The following is a 23,577-nucleotide window of genomic DNA, read 5'->3' on the forward strand; positions in this document are numbered from 1 at the left end:
GAGTACTAGAAATCAGGAAACTCCAATTCTTCACTAGGCCCTGCCATTAATTACTTCTGTGACCTTGGGCAAGCCACTTCATTTCCTCAACTTCTATCTGCTGTCATTTGCACAAGAGGGAAAGAGAAAGGATGGAGACATCACATCTCTATTTGAAATCTAGACCATTAAAGATACAGTGGTCTAAAAAAAATGGTGAGAAGCAAAATTTTATATCACCTAATCTTCATAATAACCATCGATCCTTAAGTGTTAACACAATTGTTGACCCAGTAATTGTTTCAAACAGCTGTATATTTAATGTCACATATGTAGTTCACTACATACTTGTCTAGAGATTGCAAGCTTCTTATGAACACAAATATATTCTATGAAAGTCAGGGTTTTTGCACTATGAGAGAGCTCATACTTATTGCTTTATTCTCACTCACATCTCCCTTTTAGGATAAGAACAAGAGCAGTGAACCACCACAAGGCGCCCAGTTTACTGCCCAGGGTGTTGTTGGGTCACAAAGAGTTAACCAGTATCTGCCATCACGACATGGTATCCAACCACAGAGCTTTCTATCTGCTGTGAAATGTAATCAGCATTAAGATCACTGTTCTTTTTCTTTCTCTCAGAAGTTTCCGTAAACACAAGTTGTAATTTTGGCCAGTTTCCTAAAGATACTGTCAACTCTTCCAAAAGTGAGCACAGCAAATTCATGCTGAGCATCAGAAGAACAGGAGGAGAAAATAAAAGGTGACTGGGGCAAAAAAAAAAAAAAAAAACCGATGGGGATGAATCAGGATAATCTATTCGATTCCATCTCATTACAACACAAATTTAGTATTTCATCGGATCATTTGTCCCAAATGGAAGGAACCACAGTCCTCCAATATAAGCATTATATAATGTATTAGTGAGCTTGGGCTGCCATAACAAACCACCACAGACTGTCAAACAGCAGAAATTTGTCTTCTAACAATTCTGGAGGCTGGAAGTTCAATAGCAAGGTGCTGGCAGAGGTCTCCCTCCTTGGCTTGCAGACAACACAGCCTCTTGTGCCCTCAAGTGGCCTTTGCTCTGTACGCACAACCCTGGTGCCTCTTCCTTTTCTTACAAGGACACCAGTCCTACTGGATGAGGGCTCTACCCTTATGACCTCATTTAACCTTAATTACCTCCTTGAGGCCCTGTCTCCAGATATAATCACACAGTGGGTTATATCTTCAACATATGATTTTGTAGGGGGTGGGGGGACAGAATTCATATTATAATATTAATTATATTTAGGAAGAAATGAGATGAAAAGAGTAGATGCAAACAACTAATAAAAAGGGAATCATATCCATAAGAAACTAAAGGGAGTAAGAGGGAAATTAGAAACAAAACTTATATGTAAAAGTTTCATTCTGTTACATTTTGGAAATATTTTTAAGGTTGGAGGATTATGTGAGCTTTAGACAGCATTTATGCTTCCCTAAAGAAACTGAAATGACTCACTCTTCTTTCTGTTGCTTCCACATTTTTTTTAGCCACAATACCCCTGTTCATGCTGTTTCTTTGTCCAAAATGCACTTCTTCCCCATCCTTTCATGTTCAAGTACTACTCACATTTCAAGGTCAACTCAAATGCTATGCAGTCCACAAAGCCTGTCTTGATCTCTTTTCTCACTGAACTTCTTTAGCCATTCATCCATATTACATTTATGGTACTTTCATATAATGATAATATTCTATTATGGTAATTCTATAATTTATTAGCTGCATCACCCAACTAAATTGTATATTCTTTAAGGGACGAGTCCATGCTGATTCTTCTTTTTCCTCTTTTCCTAGATCAAATAAAGCTTGCATATGACGATCCGCTGAAGTAGGAACAGCAAAAAGAACATCTGACAAACACCATACAAGTTAACTCATTCTAAAAATGGATATTTTATAAGAGATTATCCCTGCATGGAGAAGACTGGTCCAAAGAACACCATCTCAAAATTAGAGGAAAGGACTTCTGGTGTTGACCAAACTGGGTAAAATCCACTATAGCCTACCTCTGTCACTGATTACAATGAAAACTTTAGGATAAAATACAAAAATCAACTACTTGCAGATTCTAAAAAGTAAGTAATAAGAAGTGAATGGGAAAAAAGTTAAAACTTGAGTAATGACCAATAAGGGGGTGGTGACTTTCTTGTGTGTGTGCGTGTGTGTGTTTTCTCCTTATCTTCTGGCTTTGGTCTGAGAACAGGCCTAATGGGGGGAACTGTGCAGCAGGCACAGGTAGCAAAAACTCAATGTAGAAGATGGAGAAAATGATCATGTGCGAGCCAGAGAGTAGGGGTGGGGGGAATCTCTCTGTTCTCTCTTCTGTCCCTACCCCCAGGTCAACCCAGCCACAGAACTATATTACCATGGCAGAGCAGTGGTAATTCAGTCACCTAAAACACTGAATGAAAATCCATCTCTCTGGATAGAAGAGCTGGGAAAAGGGGCCTCTGTTGTGCATAGAGTCTGAGGGGTGTCATAATCTGCTCAGGCTGCTATAACAGGATTCAGTCCAAAATTACTTGATATACAAAGAACCAGAATGTGACTAATTCTTAAAGAAAAAGTAAGATGTTAGATTTACTAGAAAAATACCTTTAAAGCAGTTATTATAACAACTCTTCATTTGGTAACGGGGAATATTTTTTGAAATAAATGGAAAGAGAGGTGTTATCAACAGAGAAATAGAAAGTTTAACAAGAACCAAATGAAAATCTTAGAACTGAAAAATATAATACCTGTAATAAAAACTTCACTGTAAGGACTCAACAACAGAAAGGAGACAACAGAGGAAACAATTGGTGAACTTGATGACCCGTGGGAAAAAAAAATCCAATTTGAATAATAAAGAGAAAAAAAGATTGGAAAAAAAAGGAACAGGGTCTCAAAGACCTGTGAGAAAATATTAAAAGGTTTAACATTCATGTCACTCAGGCCAGAAAGAAGGAGAAAGAGATTGGTGTAGAAAACACATTTGAAGAAATGGTTGAAACTTTCCCAAATTCAGTGAAACACATAAATTTACAGCTTCACAAAACTCAATCCTTAAAAAGGAGAAACCAAAAAAACAAAAAACCCCCACCCACACCCAGCCTCATTATAATCAAACTGCTGAAAACCAAAGAAAAAATATTTTGAAAAAATATTTTTAAAAAAGCAGCAGAGAAAAATGATATATTATATTTGGATGAAAATTATTCAAAAGACCGCAGATTTTACATCAGAAATCATGGAGACAGAACAGAGTAGAACATATTTAAAGAAAAGAAAGAAAAGAAATGTCAACCCAGAATTCTATGTCCACCAAACATATCCTTCAAGAATAAAGGCAAAATAAAAAATATTCTCAAATGAAGGAAACTAAAAAATTATTTGCCAGCAAATCTGCTCTAAACAGATGCTAAAGTTCTTCACCCTTAAGGGAAATGATGTTACAGTGAACTTTAGAAATAAAAGAAGATCAAAAAATGGTAAATATAATAGGCTATTTCCCCCTCTTAAGTTCTTTAAAGTATACATAAATACTAAGACAAAATATTAACATTATGTGTCTGGGGGGCAGAGTTTCAATGTACGCAGACATAATATATATAACTATGATAACATAATCAGGGGAGGGTATAGGGGACTTGCATGGTTACAAGTCTTCTACATTTTAACTGAAGTGGTAAACTATCTCTAGGTAGATTGTGAAAATTTGTACTAAAAAATAATGCAAAGTATTATAGTAAAAAATAGATAAATTAAAGTATGATACTAAAAATGGTGGATTATTCAAGTAATCTAAAAGAATAAGAAATGAGGAACAGGGCAACAAAAACCAAATGTAAAAACAGAAAAATAATAAAATGTCAGCTCTAATTTCAATGATATCAACCACATCAAGTATAAAGTTGTCTAAATTTACTAATTGAAGGAGAGAGATTGTCAGACTAGAAAAATACAAGGTCAAACTGTATGCTATCCACAAGGTACCCACTTCAATTATAACAACATATTTATATTAAAAGTAAAATGATGGTAAAAGATACCATGCAAACACTAATCAAAAGAAAGCTGGACTGGCTATAGTAATATCAGAAAAAAGGAGACTGCAGAACAAGAAAAATTATCAGGGATAAAGAGGGATAATACATAATGATAAAAGGGTCAGTTCATCAATAATACATGACAATCTTAAATGCGTATGCATCCAACAAGTGAGCTCCAAAATACAGGAAGCTAAAACTGATAGAAATGAAGAAACAAGTAGATGGAACATTAGCAAGGATATGGAAGATATGAACAACACTCTCAAACAACTCAACCTGACATTTAAAGAAGTCTCCATCCCATAATATTTCAATTGCACATGGAACATTCACATAGACCATATTTATGCTGTAAAACAAATTGTAATAAATTTAAAGCAACTGGAATTAGATAATGTATGCTCTCTGAACGTAATGGAATTAAGTTAAAAATTAAAAAACAAATAACAAAGAGAAACCTTAAAAATTCTCAAGTATTTGGAAATAAAACAATACATTTTTTAAATAACCTATGGTTCAAAAAAGAAAAAGTCTCAAGAGAAATCAGAAAATATTTTAAAGGTAATGAAAATAAAAATACACCGTATCAAAATTTGTGCTATGCAGCTAAAGCAGTACTTAATGGAAAATATACAGCATTAAATGCATAGATTAGAAAAGAAGAAAAATCTAAAATCAGTAACTTAAGCTTCTCTCTTATGATATCAGAAAAAGAAGAGCAATTTAGGTCAAAAGCAAGCAAAAGAAAAGAAACAGTAAATATTAAATAAGAAATCAATGAAATTGAAAACCAACCAAACAAACAAAACAAAAACCAAAAAAAAAAAAAAAAAAAAAAGGAGAAAAGCAATGAAAGGCTTGTTCTTAGATAGGATCTACAAAATTTAACAAACTCTAGCTAAACAAAGAAGGTACAAATTACCAATATAAGGAATGATAAGGAAAATTATCACAGACCCTGCAGACATTAATAAGATGTTAAGGGAATGCTACAAACAACCCTATGCCCATAAATTTGGCAACTTAGTTGAAATGGACCAATTTCTTGAAAGATAGAAACTACCAAAACTCACTTGAGAATAAATAGATAACTTGAATGTCCTATAAGTATTTTAAAATTGAATTCATAGATAAGATCTTCCAACAAAGATCAAAGAAGATCTAAATAAATGGAGAGATATACTGTGTTCATGGATTAGAAGACTTACTAAGTTGTCAATTCTTCCCAGATTTTGACCTATAGATTCTGCAGTCCCTATCGAAATCTCAGCAGAATCTTCTGTAGATATTCTAAAATTTATATTGAGAAGTAAAAACTAGACAAAACAATTCTGAAAAAGAAGAAAAAAGTTGGAAGAGAGATACTGTTCAATACCCAGTTAACAACTGCATCAGATTAATTTTCTTCAAACAACACCCTCAAGATAACATCTTTTTGATTCAAAAACAGGACAATGTTGTGGCTTCAGTTTACAATGTTTGCTTTTGAAGATCAGAGCTCTCATAGTTTCTCAAATGGAAACTGAATTATTATAGCACCCAGCACTCCAAGTTTTGATAGTGTTTGTTCTTTTATTATTGTCTAGAGAGGATAAATATTTGGTGCTCTTTTGTGTTTTTGAAAAATACAGACTTCTAACATGATAATACATGTTCACTGTAGTCTGCATGGAAGGACGGAATTTGGATATATAGCAGTGGAGCATTTCAAAGAGTTCTGCTATTTTCCTCTTTACACACACACACACACACACACACACACACACACACACACACACACAATTAGATAAAAGCAGACAAAGAAAGGTGGGTGTTCCTCTCAGTTATTACTGTTGCTGGAATAAACCTGATTTATCTGACTCCTATAAAAATGAAAACTTAAAACATTTTTTAAAATCAGGGTTATATTAGATATAGGTCTGGTCTACTTACCAAGTTGTTAAACAATCCCAATACTTTCCCTGTGAAATGTTTAGATAGAATCCAATTACATTTAGTGTTATCACTAGCCCTTGAAATTCTCATTAGCTAAGGAAACTTCAAGTGTCAGTAGCTCCAAAAGTTAATTATGTTCTAACTTGTCCAAATTTTACATATTCTTCCAGTTCCCTCAATTACTGACTCTTCCCTCATCTGAGATAGTATGTGAAAAGCATTTAGCACAGGCTCAGGTCCTTAGTAAGTGCTCCATATTAGGTATTATCATTATCAAGTAAGTATCTCTGGGGAAGGAAGAACACACTAGCAAATAAGTAAGATACTTATCTGATACTTCAAAATGATCACCTTAACCTATTTACTGAAACCTCTCAGTATAAGATTACCAAAATCATTGAAAAAAAAGCCAACAATGAAAAATGTTAATATTTCCTACTTAGTAAGGTTGCTACCATAACTTCTTGTTAATGCTTGAACACTTTTACAAACAAATAGCAAACACTTAAGGGTTATGGCTCATTAAAACCATTTTCTACTTCAACCTCTCTCAAATGGGAGTTCGTCTTGAAAAAGATCACTGAAAGATATGGAATCTTAAAAGCAGAAATGTTCATCAACAGTTCCAGTATTACTGAAATATGACTGGACCCAAAAGAAAGGGTACATTTATTTGCTAGAAAATAAGAAGCATATCAGCCTCCGCTGGATAAATGGAGTTATAGGAATAGGTTATAGATGTCCTCCTAGGTAGAACAAAAGTATATAAATTGCAAATCAAAACCATAAAGGCATAACTACTACTATGTGGGACATGACCAAGTATATTCACAATTGTTTGGGGAAATCAAAGCTTTTTTTTCTGAGAGGGAAACAATAGCAACAACAACAACAACAAAAACAAAAACAAAGTTGGACTATTATTTTAGCTGAAGTTAATTGGTCCAGCTGGACAAAAGTAAAAGGTGGACTTCTTTCTTTTTCTATTGAAACTTTTAAAATAAAATTTTATTATCATTAATTATTATTATTTGTACAATATTATATTTTGACTTCTACAGCACGCTCACTCCCCGAAGGTTTAGTTTCCATTCATTACCAGATCTTTGATCCCCTTTACCCATTTCACCCTCCCCCCCACACTCCCATCCCCTCCCCCTCTGGTAACTACTACTCTGCTCTCTGTATCTACGTGTTTGCTTTGTTTTGTTTTGTTTATTATTTATCTATCTACTTATTTAATATTTCACACTGGAGCGAAATCATACAGTATTTGTCTTTTTCCATCTGACTTATTTCACTTAGCATAATACCCTCAAGGTCCATCCATGTTGTTGCGAGTGGCAAGATTTCATCTTTCTTATGGCTGAGTAGTATTTCATCTTACATATACACCACATCTTTATCCCTTCATCTGTTGAGAGACATTTGGGTTACTTCCATATTGTTGGATAGTATAAATAATGCTGTGATGAACATAGGGATGCACGTATCTTTTCTAATTAGTGTTTTTGTTTTCTTCAGATAAATACCCAGAAGTGGCATGGCTGGATCATATGGTAGCTCTCTTCTTAATTTTTTGAGGAATCTCCATACTGTTCTCCATAGTGGCTGCACCAATGTACATTCCCACCAACAATATATGAGGCTTCCAAAAGATACACTTCTAAACTTTCAGAAACCTCCCATATTGTCAACATCTAATGTGTATTCTCACATTACACGTCCACGCAAACTGTTTGCCACCTACTTGTTAAGTATTTAAAAAACGAACTAGCTGCCATCCCATACTTCTTAAAAGGCACTTAAAAATCTGTTTTAGTTGCAAACTAATGTACATATTTATCATTTATCTAGATTCTATAATTTTTCTTCTGGATTAATTTAGATTATCAGAGCAAGAGTACCCAGTGCTTAATTTTAGTCCGCCAAAGAAAAGCTTGATAATCTCTTCTCCAAATCAACAAAATAATTAAATGTAAGTTTAGTTCCTGGGAAAGTTTGTTTTTCTGAGTATGATTTGCTTGATTGAAAAATGAGAACTGTGTGACACAGCTTTTCTTTTTTACCTTGGTTATCGCAAAGCTGTGAGCTTAATTCAGGACCCAACTGCAAGGATTAGCTTGTCTCAAGTACCTAATAGTAACTACCTCTTTAATATCCCTAGGTGGTCTCATCAGATTTTATCCTATTTTATGTTATATTCAAACTGCACATGCTTCAAATCCTTTTAGAATAGTTCAGTAAATAAATGCTATAGAAATCCATGTGTCAGGATCATTTGCTGAGCAGTAAAGAAATTTGTTCACCAGAATTTTAATTTGTAGAATAATTTTCATAAATATTACAAACAAAAAATTTAATAATAACTGGTTTTGACACATAGTGGTTAATTCTATTTTAAAAAATTTATATGCCTCAACCATTTTTACTTTAAGTACTGTCATATCAATTACTTTTTCAGTAGTGAAGTAACAGCTACTCAAAATAGTGATGTAACACAGAACTGAACGTTTCCTACTGATGGTTTCCCTATGCTATTTCTAACATGCTAAAACCTCCAAAAAGATTGGCCCAGTGATAGAAGGCCCATAGTAATGTGACCTTGAAAATAACACAATCAATGATCATCCTCACACTAGGGCAGAGTGATGTCCTTGGCTCCTAGGAGGCAACACCTTGAGGAAAGTTAAGGCTGGATGAACCTCCAGTATCCTCCCGGCTCAATCTCCATGGGATTTATCTACGAACCAGGAGATTCCAGGAAAAGCACCACTCTTTTAAAAGCCCCAATCAGCCCAGGACCCAGAAATGTACCCATATCATTTAAGGTGGTCGCACACCCAGCAGGGAATAAGACATCATCAACACAAACCTATCCCTGCAATGTTTCATTAACCTATAATAACAAAACCCTGCATTTTATGGGAATAAAAAATTTGGACTTCACTTACTTGTGGCAGGGTTTTGTTCTATTTGCTAAAAATTGATTAAAAATTAAGCAAAAGTCATCTGGGGTTTTTAGTTTGTTTACTACTGTCTCCAATGCTCAACTACTCTGACATTAATTGGAGAAGGAAGTGATTATCCATATTTAATTTAGCTAATTAGTTAAGTAAAACATTTGTCAATACTATAAAAGTTTACTAGCTGTGTTAAAAAGGTACACAGATAAATAAATCCACTGACTGATAGAGATCATTTGTGAGAAAAATATTTTCCTTACGTTATGATGATCCCGTTATCAATAGAAAATGAGTCAGAAGGTAATCCAGCAATATTCCAGGCTCGAATTGTCACTGCTTCTCCCAGAATACTCATAAGGGAATAATCATCGGAGCAGGGGATATCTCTTCCTTTGCACAAATTTGTCCACTCCTTGATTTGGGTCTTTAAGACATACACAGAAAGATATAAAAATGAGGTTGGAGGTTACCAAATGAATACCTTGTAAACTCCTCAACTACACTCTGGGTCTACAAAGCATCGTTGAAACGCTACCTCAGAAATGATTTGTGTTCATCATATTTTTCAAAATAAAATCATAATTTAGAAGCTCTACTATGTATTCAAATGAAAATTATATATAATGTTAAGATAAAATTTAGATAGATCACTTACTAGTGAACTCAGAACTTTGTATCTGGAAAAAATAATTGCCAATTATGATTCCAAAACTTCCGTTGACAAAATACATGGAGATCACCATGTTTTTCTACACATTTTCTTTAAATTATAAATATCAGCACACCTTACTACAATATTGTGGTATAAAAGTAAATCCAATTTGAACCAGTAGGGGACACAGAAAACGTCTGTGTCTGGCTCTCACATGTCCTGGGGGAGGGACCAGAGCAGGGTTATTAGGCACCAATAAGGATCAGGGCACATACTGGAGTTTTGGATACCCCACCTGGGGCACAGTTTGCTAGGATGCTCAGGAACCAGAAGCGTACTTCAAGCTTAGGTTCACACTCAGAAAATCAGCAATCAAGGTCCAAATTGAGGTTATAGATCAAATGGTTCATAAACAGTGCAAGACATGACTGGAGAGAAAATAGGTTGGAAAGAGGCAAGGAGAAGGTGGATATATGTGGTGTTTATAGCAGTCCATGGGCAGATGAGGATACCGTGTGTGCCAAGTGGAGCTAGCTGAGAGGGCGTGGTGGGTACTACCGTCTCCCTCGGGTTCCTGCTGAGTGGGTTGGACCAACATTCCCTTCGGTGTGCACGTGAAAGGCTATGACAGTTTGGGGACAGCTGATGATTTTCATGACCCTGATTAGCCAGTTTTTCTGTAGAATGCCCCACAGCTGGGTCTGTGTGGTGTTCTCTCATGAGTCAATTTAGGTTATGCACCTTTGGCAGGAATATCACAGAAATGATACTGTGTTCTTCTCGTTGCATCTCATCAGTGGCACATGATTTCAAATTGTCCATTTATGGAGGACATTTTTATTTTGATTAAGGCATTGTCTGCCAGGCTTCTGTCTCATAATTACATGATCTTAGGTATGATTAAAGCTTCCTTGGATGGTGGGTCATACACAAAGACACTCCTACAGATGAGAGGCAGAACTCTTCGTTACTTACAGCTCCAAATGAGAGAAAGCTGATACCCAGGAGGCTGCACCCGGACACAGAGTAACAGCAAGGTGGAACTGCAGGGGGCAGTTTATAAACGTCAAGCAGAGTGGGGTGGAGTTAGCTAGGTTTCCAGGGCTTCCTGACCACTGGGTCTTTTGAATAGTTCCACAGGCACCGGGAAGAAGGGGCCATCCTTGGGTGTTAGGTATATGGGGGCCTCTGGAAGTTGGATATGTGCCTATTGTAACCCAGGACTATTAGAGCCTGAAAAGGGAAATGGTTGGCGTGAGGGCTTAGCAAACTGCCCACAGAAGGGAATTCAGAGTTGTTAACCATGATTCAAAACTGAGTTAAGACAGCACGCTCATGAGTACTTAATATCATCTGGGTTTTTACTTGGTTTGGTTGTTGGCACCAGGACAGATGGCATGGCTATGTAGGGTAGAGGAGCAGGCAGCATTTCCAATTTGATTCTGGCTCCTAGTACACTGTTCCTATGGGCATGTTTTGATTTTTCATTGGCCTGAAGACTTTTGTGGAGAGGTCTGAAGGTTTTCTCAGATACAGCTTGATGCTGGTATGGGCATTGTAGCCAGTGATATGGGGAAGAAGTAGGGAAAATGAAAGCCATAGTTGCTGTGGAATGCTCTCTATAGTTGACAGGTGTGGTATGTTATCACAGATGAACTCTGGCTTAGAACTTGAAGTGGCCAATTATACACCTGTAAGGGTGCAGCAGCAGAGAATAAGTGAAATGAACATGAGGGCCTCTGAACAAGCATCTCAAAATACAAGCCAAGGACCTTGGCTCGTAATCAGGTGGTAAGATAGTTGGTGGAAATGGAAAACTGACCATTAAGGGTGCCATCTTGGTGAAAGTAACTACCACCACCAAAGCAGTTTTGACTTTGATTATTGGTAGGGAAAAGGTCTCTTAGAAAGTTGAAATTAATTCAACTCCAGGGCTTGTATGTCCTTACAGCTTTGTAGGATTTTGTTTTGGAGATAGGCATGGGCATTACAATCGAATACTGTGGGCCCAGTTATGCTAGGAGAATGGAAATTTTCTACATTTTATTATGAGGAGTGCCAGAAACTCTACAAAGGGGTTGATGAATAATTGACAACTACTCAGACTCAAGCTTAGCGGGAGGGGATCTAGCTACTTACTGCAGGCTCTTGGTATCCAGAGACTTTGACGTTAGGAAAAAACCAAGATTGTTTTAAAGCCTTTTTGTCTTACTTGGGTTTCCCAATAGCAGACTCTGACATGAAGATTTATCTGAAATGATTTATTAAGGAAGGGATACTAGGAGAAGGAGTATAACGACCAGGAAGAAGCCAATAAAAGGTGAGGGATCAGCCAAAGTTCTGCATAGGTGGTTACACCTTAATCCTACAGGGGGTGTAAATTATTCCTTGCATTTGTTCCAACCAGAGGAAGGGAGACAGACCTTCAGGCTCTCACCTCTGTCAGTCTTTCATTAAGGCCAGCCTCAGAGGGCAGTAAATTCCCAGCCAATTTTACCTCTCCAAGCACTGCGCAAAGTGAGTTCTAAGAACCCAAGGGAAGTCTGCCAAAAAAGCCACAGGTGCTGGTTGTTGGACGTGAAAGCACAGGAAGCCAGGCGGGGATCTGGGCAGAGCACTGAAGTTGCCACTATTACCCTTGTGCTTAGAATCGAATGGGAAACTTGATGGGGCGTAAACTGCCAGCTGCCCTGACCCAGGAGAAATAGATAAAAGAGACGATTACAGAGCAGGATTCAGAGAATGAATTCAAAGGAAGGAACAATGACGTTAGAGATTAGTTAAGTAAAAGCCTAGGTTGTTACAGTAAAGCAAGGAAGGGATAAAATTGCCTTCAAGCCTTCTTAGATGGGACGGGACGAGGTGTCCTCTTGAATCAGGGGTGGGGACAGTGGACATGAGTTCACAGAAGCAGCTATGAGCTTTGCTTGGAGCTTGTGTCTAGCTTAATGTTGCTCTGCTTCTGTCCATAAATTTCAAGGTCTCAGTTCTGGCCTCAATGCTTCCTTGAAGCATTTGTGTAGTGGTCTAACTGGCAGCCCCCATTCTGGTGGAAGCAGGTGACTGGGGAGTCAAGCAAGATGCAGTGCTTCGGAAGGAGTCGTCAGAGAGGGCTGGGTTGGGAGGAGCGGCCCTGGCTGGAGACTTCCAGCATGGTACTGTAATGCTCAACAGGAGCCAGTGCAGACACCCAGGGGTATGTTGGGAACCAACAGAGGAGTGCAGGCGGCTCTGCAGGTACTACTTCTTTCCTTCCAAGTTGACATAGAAGAGTAGAAAGAGGGCTAAATTAGGATTCAGGTGACAACAAGTCTCATTTCTGCTCTGTCATTGACCAGCTGTGTGGTTCTGAGCAGTTTTCTTAATCTTGATAAGCCTCAGTCTCTGAAAATGTCGAGCAAACAAGGCTATGACTAGGTAAATAGTGTCATGTTAAATGTTAATTATCTGAACTACAAGATGTCAATGCCATAACTGCAGACAGTCATTCAGACACAAATGAAGACAGAAAGCTAAGAAGAATATGAAAGTCATGCACCAGGACAAGGGCTACCAGAACCCAAAAGACTAAAGACAGAAGCATGATCAATGTGAGGATTTTAAACTAGTTTGGTTAAAAGCAAACAAGCAAACCAAAACAGTGGCCACCAAGAATCAACCCTACTTAAGCGAAAGCCCTGAATTCAAGCGAAGCTCAACTGAGACCACGGGCAAAGCGAATGCTTTGTAAAACTTGATAAAGCCACACACAGAAGTGGGTTTTCATTTACTCTTTCTCTCCTCCGTTGACACCAGAAGCTATTGCCAAATGTTTCAAATTTCTCTCTTCTCTTTATTTTCATTGCCTTCTTCTCCTTTTAATTTTTCTAAATCTCTCCTCCTGCTTTGACAGGGCCATGTCCTGGGCTGTACTCCTAGAGAGAGCTGAAGAATGTGCTGGGTCTCACTGAGAAAAGAACTGAACAGTGGAACAAAAAAGCTGGGAGAAGAAGTAGGGTTAGGAGTTGGGTCGAGGAGAAGACTGAGGCAGAATCCATCAAAGGGGTGGGAATTCGAAGCAGGGAACCTGGTATTTATTTTCTTAGGAAAGAAGCCACTTATCAATTGGGTTTTAGGTAGGTTCATCTTTTCCTCCCATAAAGTTTCAGTTTCTGAAGTCATTTGGAAATCATTTATTATTGATATTCATAGAGAGTAGTTGACTAAACACCCCCCAGCCCCCCAAAAAAATCCCGATACCTTTATACTTGTTTAAGAACTGAAATTTTATCATTAGAGCCTACCATTTCACATTACGTTCTAAAGTAGATCTTTTTGTTTCTAAAACAATTCTAAAACAATTAGAAGAGTATTTGATATAGCATTTTTTTGGCTACCAAGCTAATTTATTGAATAATTAAAATACACAACTAGAAATCACTTGAAAACATTTTTCTCCCTCGTACTTACCAAAAAATCCAAACAAACAAACAGAAAACCCCAAGATTAATGTTGATTGTAATGGGAGGGTCAGGAAGAGCCCCTAGAGGTCGATGAGTATTCCCTACCTGTCGATAGTTAGATGTAAAGGCTCCGAGGTAAGCGACGACCCCTGAGGAAATGAGGATGTCCCCTGTCAGGTTGATGTGCAGCTGCCCCAGCTCCAGAGCTGTTTGGCTCCATCGAGTTTTCTCACCCCCAAGGCCTCCGATCAACTTTTCAGCTCGTTCTAGCTTTTTGCTACACAGGTCAACCTCAAAAATAAAAGTAAACTTTTATCAACATCTACAAGTAGAATAAGTTAAAAAATTATTTAAATTTCTTCAAGATTTTACCCTCAGAGATAAATTTTTACATTACAAACTTACGCCTGGAATTTTTTTTTTTTTTTACACTCTAAAAGAAAAATGTGCAATATCTAACTATGAAGACTGGCAAGTCCATGACCTTTTAGAATATTTTTCATAATAAAGTGTGTACTTTAATATAATTTGTGAAATTCATAACAGATATTTATCATATAATGCAAAGAATAGCTCTATTTAAGGAAATGAGCTACAGTATGAGACACTGAAAGTTAATTAAGTAATAAAGGACATCCTCTTGCAAACATAGATGTTTCCCCTCCATTTTAATAATCTAAATGCATTTTATTTTAAATATTCTATGAACGTTTTCCCCTCATTTAACTTGTGGTTGATTTAATGATAATTTTAAAGGTTAAATGTTTAAAAGTTTTAATAATTTATGCTTACTTACAAAGCACAATTTTCAAGTTGTTAAATTGTGTCAACCTACTCAGACACTTGCAATTAACCTTAAATTAGGACATCAATCAATAGCTGACAGCCTACTTTGTGCATAAGACTGTCAGCCAAGTTTGATTATACATAATTAAGCAATGTTATTTTAAAAATGAGGAAGGGTAATTATGAATATGGCAAACTTTGGGATAAGCTATTTCAACCCATGCAATAGCAATATTCCAATAGAATACCTGAATTATTTTGATTAATTTTAAGTGACTTAGCATCATTATTCTTAGAAGATGACAAGATTAAGTAAAGGTTATCTTAAAGTTCAAAATGAAATAATTTACATGAACAGAGGAAGTAAATAATTGATAAAAGCAGAGACACTTAGATTATTTTGGAATAAGAATTTGGCTTATACTTTTTCTTATGCTATTAATATTTATATTAAATAAATGCTTTTAGATTAAAAGATAAAATACTATATCAGTTTATCTAAAGATAGGTTTAAAAAAAGCAGAAGGTATATAATTGGTAATATTTTTGATACTTCCTAAATAAAAACCTTTCTCTCTTAACTTTCCCTCCTTTAATATCTTTTGCTTCCTAGTTTCTTTCTTCACCCATTCTTCTTTCAACAGTATTAAAATGTTGAATCAGGTCTTGGACTATAATAAAGTTGCCATCAGAAACCACCAAGTAAAAATATTTAGCCAAAATTTCTCTTCCAAAAGTAGATTTTTAATACACATATATGCATGCATTCAATTTACATTACCATAATTTTCCAACATTTTATTATGAAAAGTTATTTCAAACATACAACACAGTTGAAAAATGTTTACAGTGAGCAACCACATACCCATTTTTTAGTTATATTATTTAAACTAAAACTGATCACTTGGAACCCATGCCTAATAACAGGTCACATTTTTAAGATTAGCACAATGTCACATATTGCACAAATATAGAATATGTGCACATATCCTACAGAAAGCAGTCTAGTACAGTGGGAAAGAGCATAGCTATTAGAGTCAGATTGCCTGGGTTTGGATCTTAGCTTAGAAGCTGCATTGACCATGAGTAAGTTGCTTAACTTTTCTGTGCTTTAGTTATTACAAAATGGTTCAAAAAGATTACCTCCCTCAGAAAGCTTCTGTGAGAATCAATGAGATAATATACATTGCTCTCAGAACAACAGTGCCTTGCAATATAAGCACTCAATAAATGTTGACTGTTATAAAATATTTTGACTTTTTTCTGGAACATAATCAGACTCTAGCAATTAATTTTTGCAAATGGTATCACTATCTAAGAGCAATGATTTTAGTCTTAAAAACATTTTCAGTGGACACACTATGGTTCTGGGTGTTGAGTTCTCATCTCAGCTCTGCCATTAACTCTTTTTTTTTAAAAAAAATAAATTTTATTGGAGTATAGTTGATTAACAATGTTGTGTTAGTTTCAGGTGTACAGCAAAGAAAATCAGTTATTAACTCTTATATAACCTAAGTCACTTAACATTTTGGTTCTCCATTTTCTCACTTATAATGAAGAGTGATTTAAATAATCTACCTCAATATTCTAGTAATCTACAACAGAGATTACTGACAATTTTTTTCTTTTTGTGGGGTAAAGAGCCAGAAGGTAAATATTTTAGGCTCTGTGGACCAAGAGGCAAAAATGAGGATATTATATAGGTACTTATAAAATCATTTAATATGTAATCATTTAAAAATGTCAAAACCATTATTAGCTTGTGGGTTATACAAAAACTGACAATGGTGGACTTGGCCTGTGGTCCACTGTTTGCCAACCACTGACCAGGAAGAAAACAGGATTGCTGTGTTTGTGCCAGCATGAACATCATTTTTATTTAGAATCATTGAGGATTTGCCCATATTTGTCTGTATTATCCTATACCTGGTTTTCCAAGTCAGCCTTCTTTTGTTTATTTAGTTCGAGTGTGTCCTGAAGCTTGGTCAGCTTGTCCTGAACTTCCCGAAGCACTGACTGCTTCTTTCTGAGACCATCCATGGCAATTTTAAGCTCCCCTTCAGCTGCAGCCAGTTTTATCTTTTTGGGAGCTACTATTTTTGCCACTCTGCCAAAAGTAAAATTGGAAAATTAAATACATGTTTAATATTCTAGTGTACTTTCCATCACTGAATTTACTTTTCTAATATCCTTACTATAACTCAAAACACATCTTCATGTATAACCTATACTGATTTCTATATTCTATATTTCATTTAAGAATCAGTCAAACCTGATCTCAGCACATAAAACATGACTATTAAAATAGATACCAAATACACATAACGTTTTCAAATAGGTAATTTTTTTACCCAAAATAAAATATTCAGTTGTCACCAATGTCAATTTCGGTGATTTTGGAAAAAGAGAATAAGCATGTACATGTAAAATAGAACAGTGTTTGTGGAAACTAGCCTAATTCGTTAAGGCTTAATTATAATGAGGAGAAGAAGGGTATTTTATTTACATCATTTTACTCTTTCATTTAAAAAAAATTTTTTATTATTTTAAATAATTAAATGGGTTAATCTAACTTTTATTTTCATCTCAAAATAGTCAAAATGATTTTGTGTGTGTCCACCCACTTCCTCAGTTCCCCAACTTTTTTTTTCCTCTTCCAGTTTTATTAAATACATCTAAGAATGACACTCCTGTCTTTATATTGTACTTTTCTCAAATTTCAGAATATATCCCTAACTAAAACCAGCTATCTTATAAATATGTATGTTGGTAATAAAAGGAACTATGTAGGAAAAAGGATGGATCTAAATTCTTTTCTATCTGGAAAATGGAATAAGTCATGTTTTCTTTCTAAATAAATGATAAAACATTAAATTAAAATTTATCATTAACATAATATATCATGGTCCAAAATATACATAGCCTGTAATATATATACATATATGTACAATGATTGAAACTGTTTATGAGTTTGAAAGACGACCAGTAATAGTTCCTTTTTTGAAGAAATAACCAAAAATTTTCACTCTGTTTTGTATATAAGTATTTCTCATACAATCATCAAAAAAGGCTGTTGGGCTTCCCTGGTGGCGCAGTGGTTGAGAATCTGCCTGCCAATGCAGGGCACACGGGTTCGAGCCCTGGTCTGGGAAGATCCCACATGCCGCGGAGCAACTAGGTCCATGAGCCACAACTCCTGAGCCTGCACGTCTGGAGCTTGTGCTCCGCAACAAGAGAGGCCGCCACAGTGAGAGGCCCGCGCACCGTGATGAAGAGTGGCCCCCGCTCACCGCAACTAGAGAAAGCCCTCACACAGAAATGAAGACCCAACACAGCCAAAAATAAATAAATAAATAAAAATAAAAAATAGTAAATATATATTTAAAAAAAAAAAGGCTGTTTGTCTAAACAAAGAATATATGTTAAGGGTGGTTTTCAAAATGTGGTCCAAGACATGTCCCCTCCCCTTCAGGGACTCCAAGAGGTCCTCCTTGTGCAACTAAACATCTGTGTGAGGCTGCATTTTCCTCACATACTTCAATCAAAACAATATATCCCACAACAGATTGAATGAAGCAGATCTGAGAGTCCAGCTGTCTTCTATTAAAGCACATAGTAGAGATGTGCAAAAATATGAAACCACCACTTTTCTCACAACTTTTTTTGAAAATTGTGGATTAAAAAAGTTACTTATGTAAACATGTAGAGTTTTTTATTGCTATTTAAAAATGAAGTAAATATTTTTTAAATTTCTCAGTTTTAATTTCTAATATGGTAGATAAAAAAGGTTTTGGGGTCTGCAATAATTTTTAAGAATGTAAAGGGTTCCTGAGTCCAAAAAGTTGAAGTATCATTGTATTATACTATTTAGTTGGTATAGTCTTGCCTCCAGTAAATATAGGCATTAGACAGGATTTTCTGAGGACCCTCTCACCTATGTAGCTCTTTATATTATTTAAATGGCCAAACCTGAAAATAAAACACGCCAGTTCATTTTCTTTTTGTTAGTACTTACTTGTCATACGAATCCATTGCTATGACCCATTTGCACAGACCTTCGGCTGCTGTGGAAGCATTTCTAATCTTTTCTGGAACAAAATCTGGATTTGGAATATAATTTTTTCTTATGACGTTCATGTAAGCTGGAGGAATATTGTCCTTGTCATATTCATGAAGTGACTGTAGAAATCGAATGTCACCAAGAAGTCTTTTGGCAGGACCCCAGAAATCCTCAATTTTTCTCCCTGAACCTGTTGGGTCAGGGATTTTGTCAGCTTTGATGCCTTTCAAGATGCATACAGCTTCCATAACAAGCTTGACACCAGCGGGAGGACTCTTCATGGATTTTACCACTGTAATGTCCTTGAAATAATAACATGTTATTATTAAAAAAGAATTGTTTACATATGACTTGTAATCGGTTCCTATTTTCAAACTAAGCCATAAGATAGAAACTCACTGTTCATTGGGTAGAAATGGCGAAAGTGATAGAATTGTGTCAAGAAGTGTTGAGAAGTTTATCCCAAAGGAAAAGTTACAAACAAAAAAGAGTAACAGGAAGATACCCTATATGAGATTACTTATGACATGAAATCTACTTCAAAAACACATGAAAGAGAGTTTGGCTGCTTAAGTTAAGAGTTTTGTTGCTTCTGAAAAGCTATAAAAGTCATAGATGCAAACAGAAAAACACAGAGAAATTATACATATGAATGTCTCTTATAAACCAATTATATATAGTTAGCTCCTGTAAACATTTTCCTTTACATTCCTCTGTATCTTTTTCATATGTATATGCTGTAAACCAGTGTATATGCTGTATTTTAACCAATGGAATCATAGTATACTTAACATACACGCTGTTTTAAAATCTGTTCTATTTCAATAACAATACATAGCGAACATCCGCTCATGCTAGTAAACACTTACATCATTTTTAATGGCTGCACAGATAGCCTTCCAATGCACAGATAAGAACCATAATTCTAATACCCTATCTGTGCCTTGTTCTCTTTTTTACTATTACAATTGCCATATTGAATTAAAGTCTTAATGGCTTTTATTTTTTTAAAGCTTTTGACAAATATTGACAAACTGCCCTCCAGAAAGCAGAAGGGTGCCTGCTGTTTTACTACATACACCCTTCGCAACACTGGTAGGCATTCTGACAGGCCAAAGAAATTTTATTTTGATCTGTATTTCTTTAAATACAAATGAGGTATGATATGTTTATTGACATTTTGTATTCATATGTTTATTGACTATTTGTATTTCCTCCTTTGTGAATTAGTACTTCTTTATACCATTTACTATCTTGTCTTAGAGCTTGTTATTGATTTGTAAGAGCTTTTCACATAGAAGCATATTAATATCTTGTTTACCATAGAGTTGAAAAGTTTTTCCTCAGTGTTTCTAAATTTCTGTCCATGGTGTTTATATCAAACAAAATGTATTGGCTTTTAGGTACTAAAATTCAGTACTTTAAAGAATTTTTATTATTTATGAAAAATACAAGAGAGCATATACATTACGAACAATATTGCTTAGTGTTTTTTTGTTCCTGATTTCTTATACCAAAGAAGTCCTAGGTTCTAGTTTACATTCCAAGATTATTAACATCTGACCTACATTTTCTACCATTTTTATAGTAATATAACTATTTATATTTACATTTCAATCTGAAATCTATTTTGGAGTAAGGTGTGACAAAAGGATCTAACACTTTCTCCCTTACCTAACCCAAAAGTTTAGCCAAGATTCCCAACACTATTTATTTTTTAAAATTCATCTTTATCTTTCTTAATTGAAATGTTCACTTTCACACCTTAATAAATTTCAAAGCTTAGACATGCTATTATAAAATATAACATTATAAGCCATATTATGTATCACAAAAAACAACTGACAAACATTGACATAACACTTTATCATATATACTGTAAGGTGTATTCCAATTACAAGTGTCTAAATATGAAATAGGTGCACAAAGCATCAAAATATGTACTTGGGTCTTATACCCCTGTTGATTAAAGTTGTTCTGCAAAGTTCCTGAAATAACAGTTGTTGTATGGTTGTTTAGAACATTTGGAAGCTTGCTTCTTTTTCAAAATTGTCTTAGTCATGCATGTACGTTTCCTTTTTTCCAGGTGAATGAGGGAATCTTTTTGCCAATTTGCAAATGATTTCAATCGCATTAAATGTGGAGACTAATTTGGAAAGACAGACTAGATTGTAGCACACAATATTAAGTACTTTCTTAAGCTATGATGATGCGTCTCCCAGCAAGCCTGTGGCTGTGCTCTTACCTGTGCAGTGAGAGTGTCAAGGGCAGCTAGAGCTGACTCTAATATGGGCAAGGCCCCTGCCAGGTCAGCGTCACATTCATCTTTGATGGCTTTGGCAGCCATAGCTTGTTCATTTGCTATTATTTCATCAGCTTTCACTATTTTTTCAGTTTTGGCAACTTCTACAGACTCCCTCTCAATGATCATCATCATTTCATCAACCTCTTTGCTAGCAACTTTTAATTGAGGATGTAGAGCCTCTAACTCGAATTGCATTGTGGCTACTTGAGATGCAGCAGAATCCAGTTTATCCAAACCCACTTCGTACCTCTTTTTCATTTTCATTACTTCACTGAAAGCAAAGATAAAACAAGGTTAGCTGTCAGGCTCTAGCTCCTCCTTCAAGGAAAAAACTTAAGTGTTCTTGAGCTTTTCAGGCTTTTTCAAGGCATAACTAAAGAAGTGGACCTACTGTATAGCACGGGGAACTATATTCAGTATCTTGTAAATAACCTATAATGGAAGAGAATCTGAAAAGTTATAAATATATATAACTGAATCGCTTTGCTTAAAACCTGAAACTGACACAACATTGTAAATCAGGTATACTTCAATTTTTAAAAAGTGGTTTGAAAGATTTTCACATATATTAACAATTTTGTGAAAAATATAAACTCTAGAACTTTAGATTGTGTGCAATTAAAAGTAGACAGTATGTCTTGGGATTTTTTGTATTTCCAGTACCTGACACAATATCTAGGCATATAACAAATTCAAAAGATAAATACACTAAGTATAAGGCAAGGAACCTCCTATACGAAGATGAATGATGTGCCTCTACAATTCGTCACCTTGGGAAGTTTATTCCAACAACATTATTGTTCCTTCAAATCTTTTTATAATCAGTTATTTTAAATAGACTTCAGTGCCCAAAATATATTATTTTGAATGCTGCCAAATGTGGCATATAATTTTAAGATGTGTTAAGTATCTTGAAATAGGAATTTTTAAATTTAAGATAAAAGTGGCCAATAGAGAATAAAGCTCAACACTTTTTTGGTGCAATATTATTATAAGGCAATAATAATTGATTCAAAATAATGTAATATTTTAAGATACTTTAAATTTTTTATCTGCATTCATATGTGTTCTAGAGATAATTATACATTATGAGTAGAGAAAACTCTCCTTTATAATTTGTTTCATTTTAAATATTTGAGATACCATAATGTCTCAGAGTAAAAGGTGACACATTTTAGAAACTCTCTTCAAAAAGTTGGTTGGAGTAGGTAATGAACCAACCTGATAATTGTCTAAAGGTGGAAGCGCACTCTTCAACTGAGTGCTTAACTGGCTTGAGCTGGAAAACTGAAAAGGCTGTCATAGGAAAAAAAAAAACAACATTACAAGTCAGGACATGCTACACTTTTGGCATTTGTGATTCCCTCCGAGCAAAACCTGTTACAGCAATGGGAACTGAGGAGACTGGAAAGAGGATACCATGTTATCTGTGAGTTTGGTTTCAGTGGAACCCTTGTGGAGCAAGCACTGGAAAGGTCTCACTCCTGCCAACATGAAGCAGTTTCAGTGTGGTGGTTCATCCCGCGTGATGCTTTGCTGGCTAAAACACTGGTTTCTTGGCAGGGAACCTGATAACTTGCTTCTAGGTTACAGTACTACCTGGCTATAAGGAGATCTAAAGACTTCAGCTATTAAGGGAAGAATAACTACAGGGTGGGAATTCTAGTTGAGGTAAAGGAGAACATTTTTAAAAAGAGGAAAGTTGAAAGGCCAACAAGAATATCTAAAAATGCCTAGAAAACTATTACTTTCAACCTTTCTCTAAGTTTGTATCTCACTTTTATAATCTTTCTTCCAGTTAGGATGGCCTTAAATACTGTGAGCATATAATCAAACAGAAAGATGAGTGATACCCCCAAATTAATCAGACTCCCCAAGTGGTTTTGATCTCCCTGGATGGGAAAATATGGGGGGAGAAAAGCAAGATTCCATTAGGTTAAAGATCCTAAGATCTACATGGAAAGAAATAATAAAATGACAGCCAAAGAAATAGTAAAATTCAGCTAAGTCATGCAGCAGCCTTGGGTGGGACTTGCAGATTTCACTAGGTAGATGGAAAAAATACTATTGGTATGATTCAACACGGGGTGTGTGCCATGATGAATAGGAAAGCTATGACACTCCTGCTGTGGAAGGCATTACAAGAGTCACTATAAATATGGCTAAGGAGTTTCCCACCAGTATCTAGGTAGCATCTTGGACAATACGAGAAAAGGTACTTCAAAATGCCTGAGATAGTGAGTTAGCCATAGGAAGATTTAGAATGAACTATAGTTAATATGCAAAAACTAAACTTATTATTTTTTTGTCAAGGAATCTGTGCACATTTGGTGTTTTAAGTATTTTTTTAATATTTAAAAGAATTTGGTCTA

General features: G+C 35.5%; 1 protein-coding gene across 1 annotated transcript in view; it reads right to left on the reverse strand.

Annotated features, from left to right (window-relative positions):
* The window catches only part of DNAH7 (dynein axonemal heavy chain 7), a 234,348-nt gene that overhangs the window by 70,641 nt on the left and 140,130 nt on the right, over window positions 1-23,577 (reverse strand). The window contains exons 42-46 of the mRNA XM_082466856.1: window positions 21,146-21,476; window positions 18,856-19,202; window positions 16,767-16,947; window positions 14,160-14,345; window positions 9,221-9,384 (exon numbers count right to left, since the gene is read on the reverse strand). Coding sequence (XP_082322982.1) covers window positions 9,221-9,384; window positions 14,160-14,345; window positions 16,767-16,947; window positions 18,856-19,202; window positions 21,146-21,476 — 1,209 coding nt within the window. The remainder of the gene's footprint in view (window positions 1-9,220; window positions 9,385-14,159; window positions 14,346-16,766; window positions 16,948-18,855; window positions 19,203-21,145; window positions 21,477-23,577) is intronic.

The sequence above is a fragment of the Balaenoptera physalus genome (genome assembly GCF_965194825.1).
Source record: "Balaenoptera physalus genome assembly, chromosome: 6".
NCBI lineage: Eukaryota > Metazoa > Chordata > Mammalia > Artiodactyla > Balaenopteridae > Balaenoptera > Balaenoptera physalus.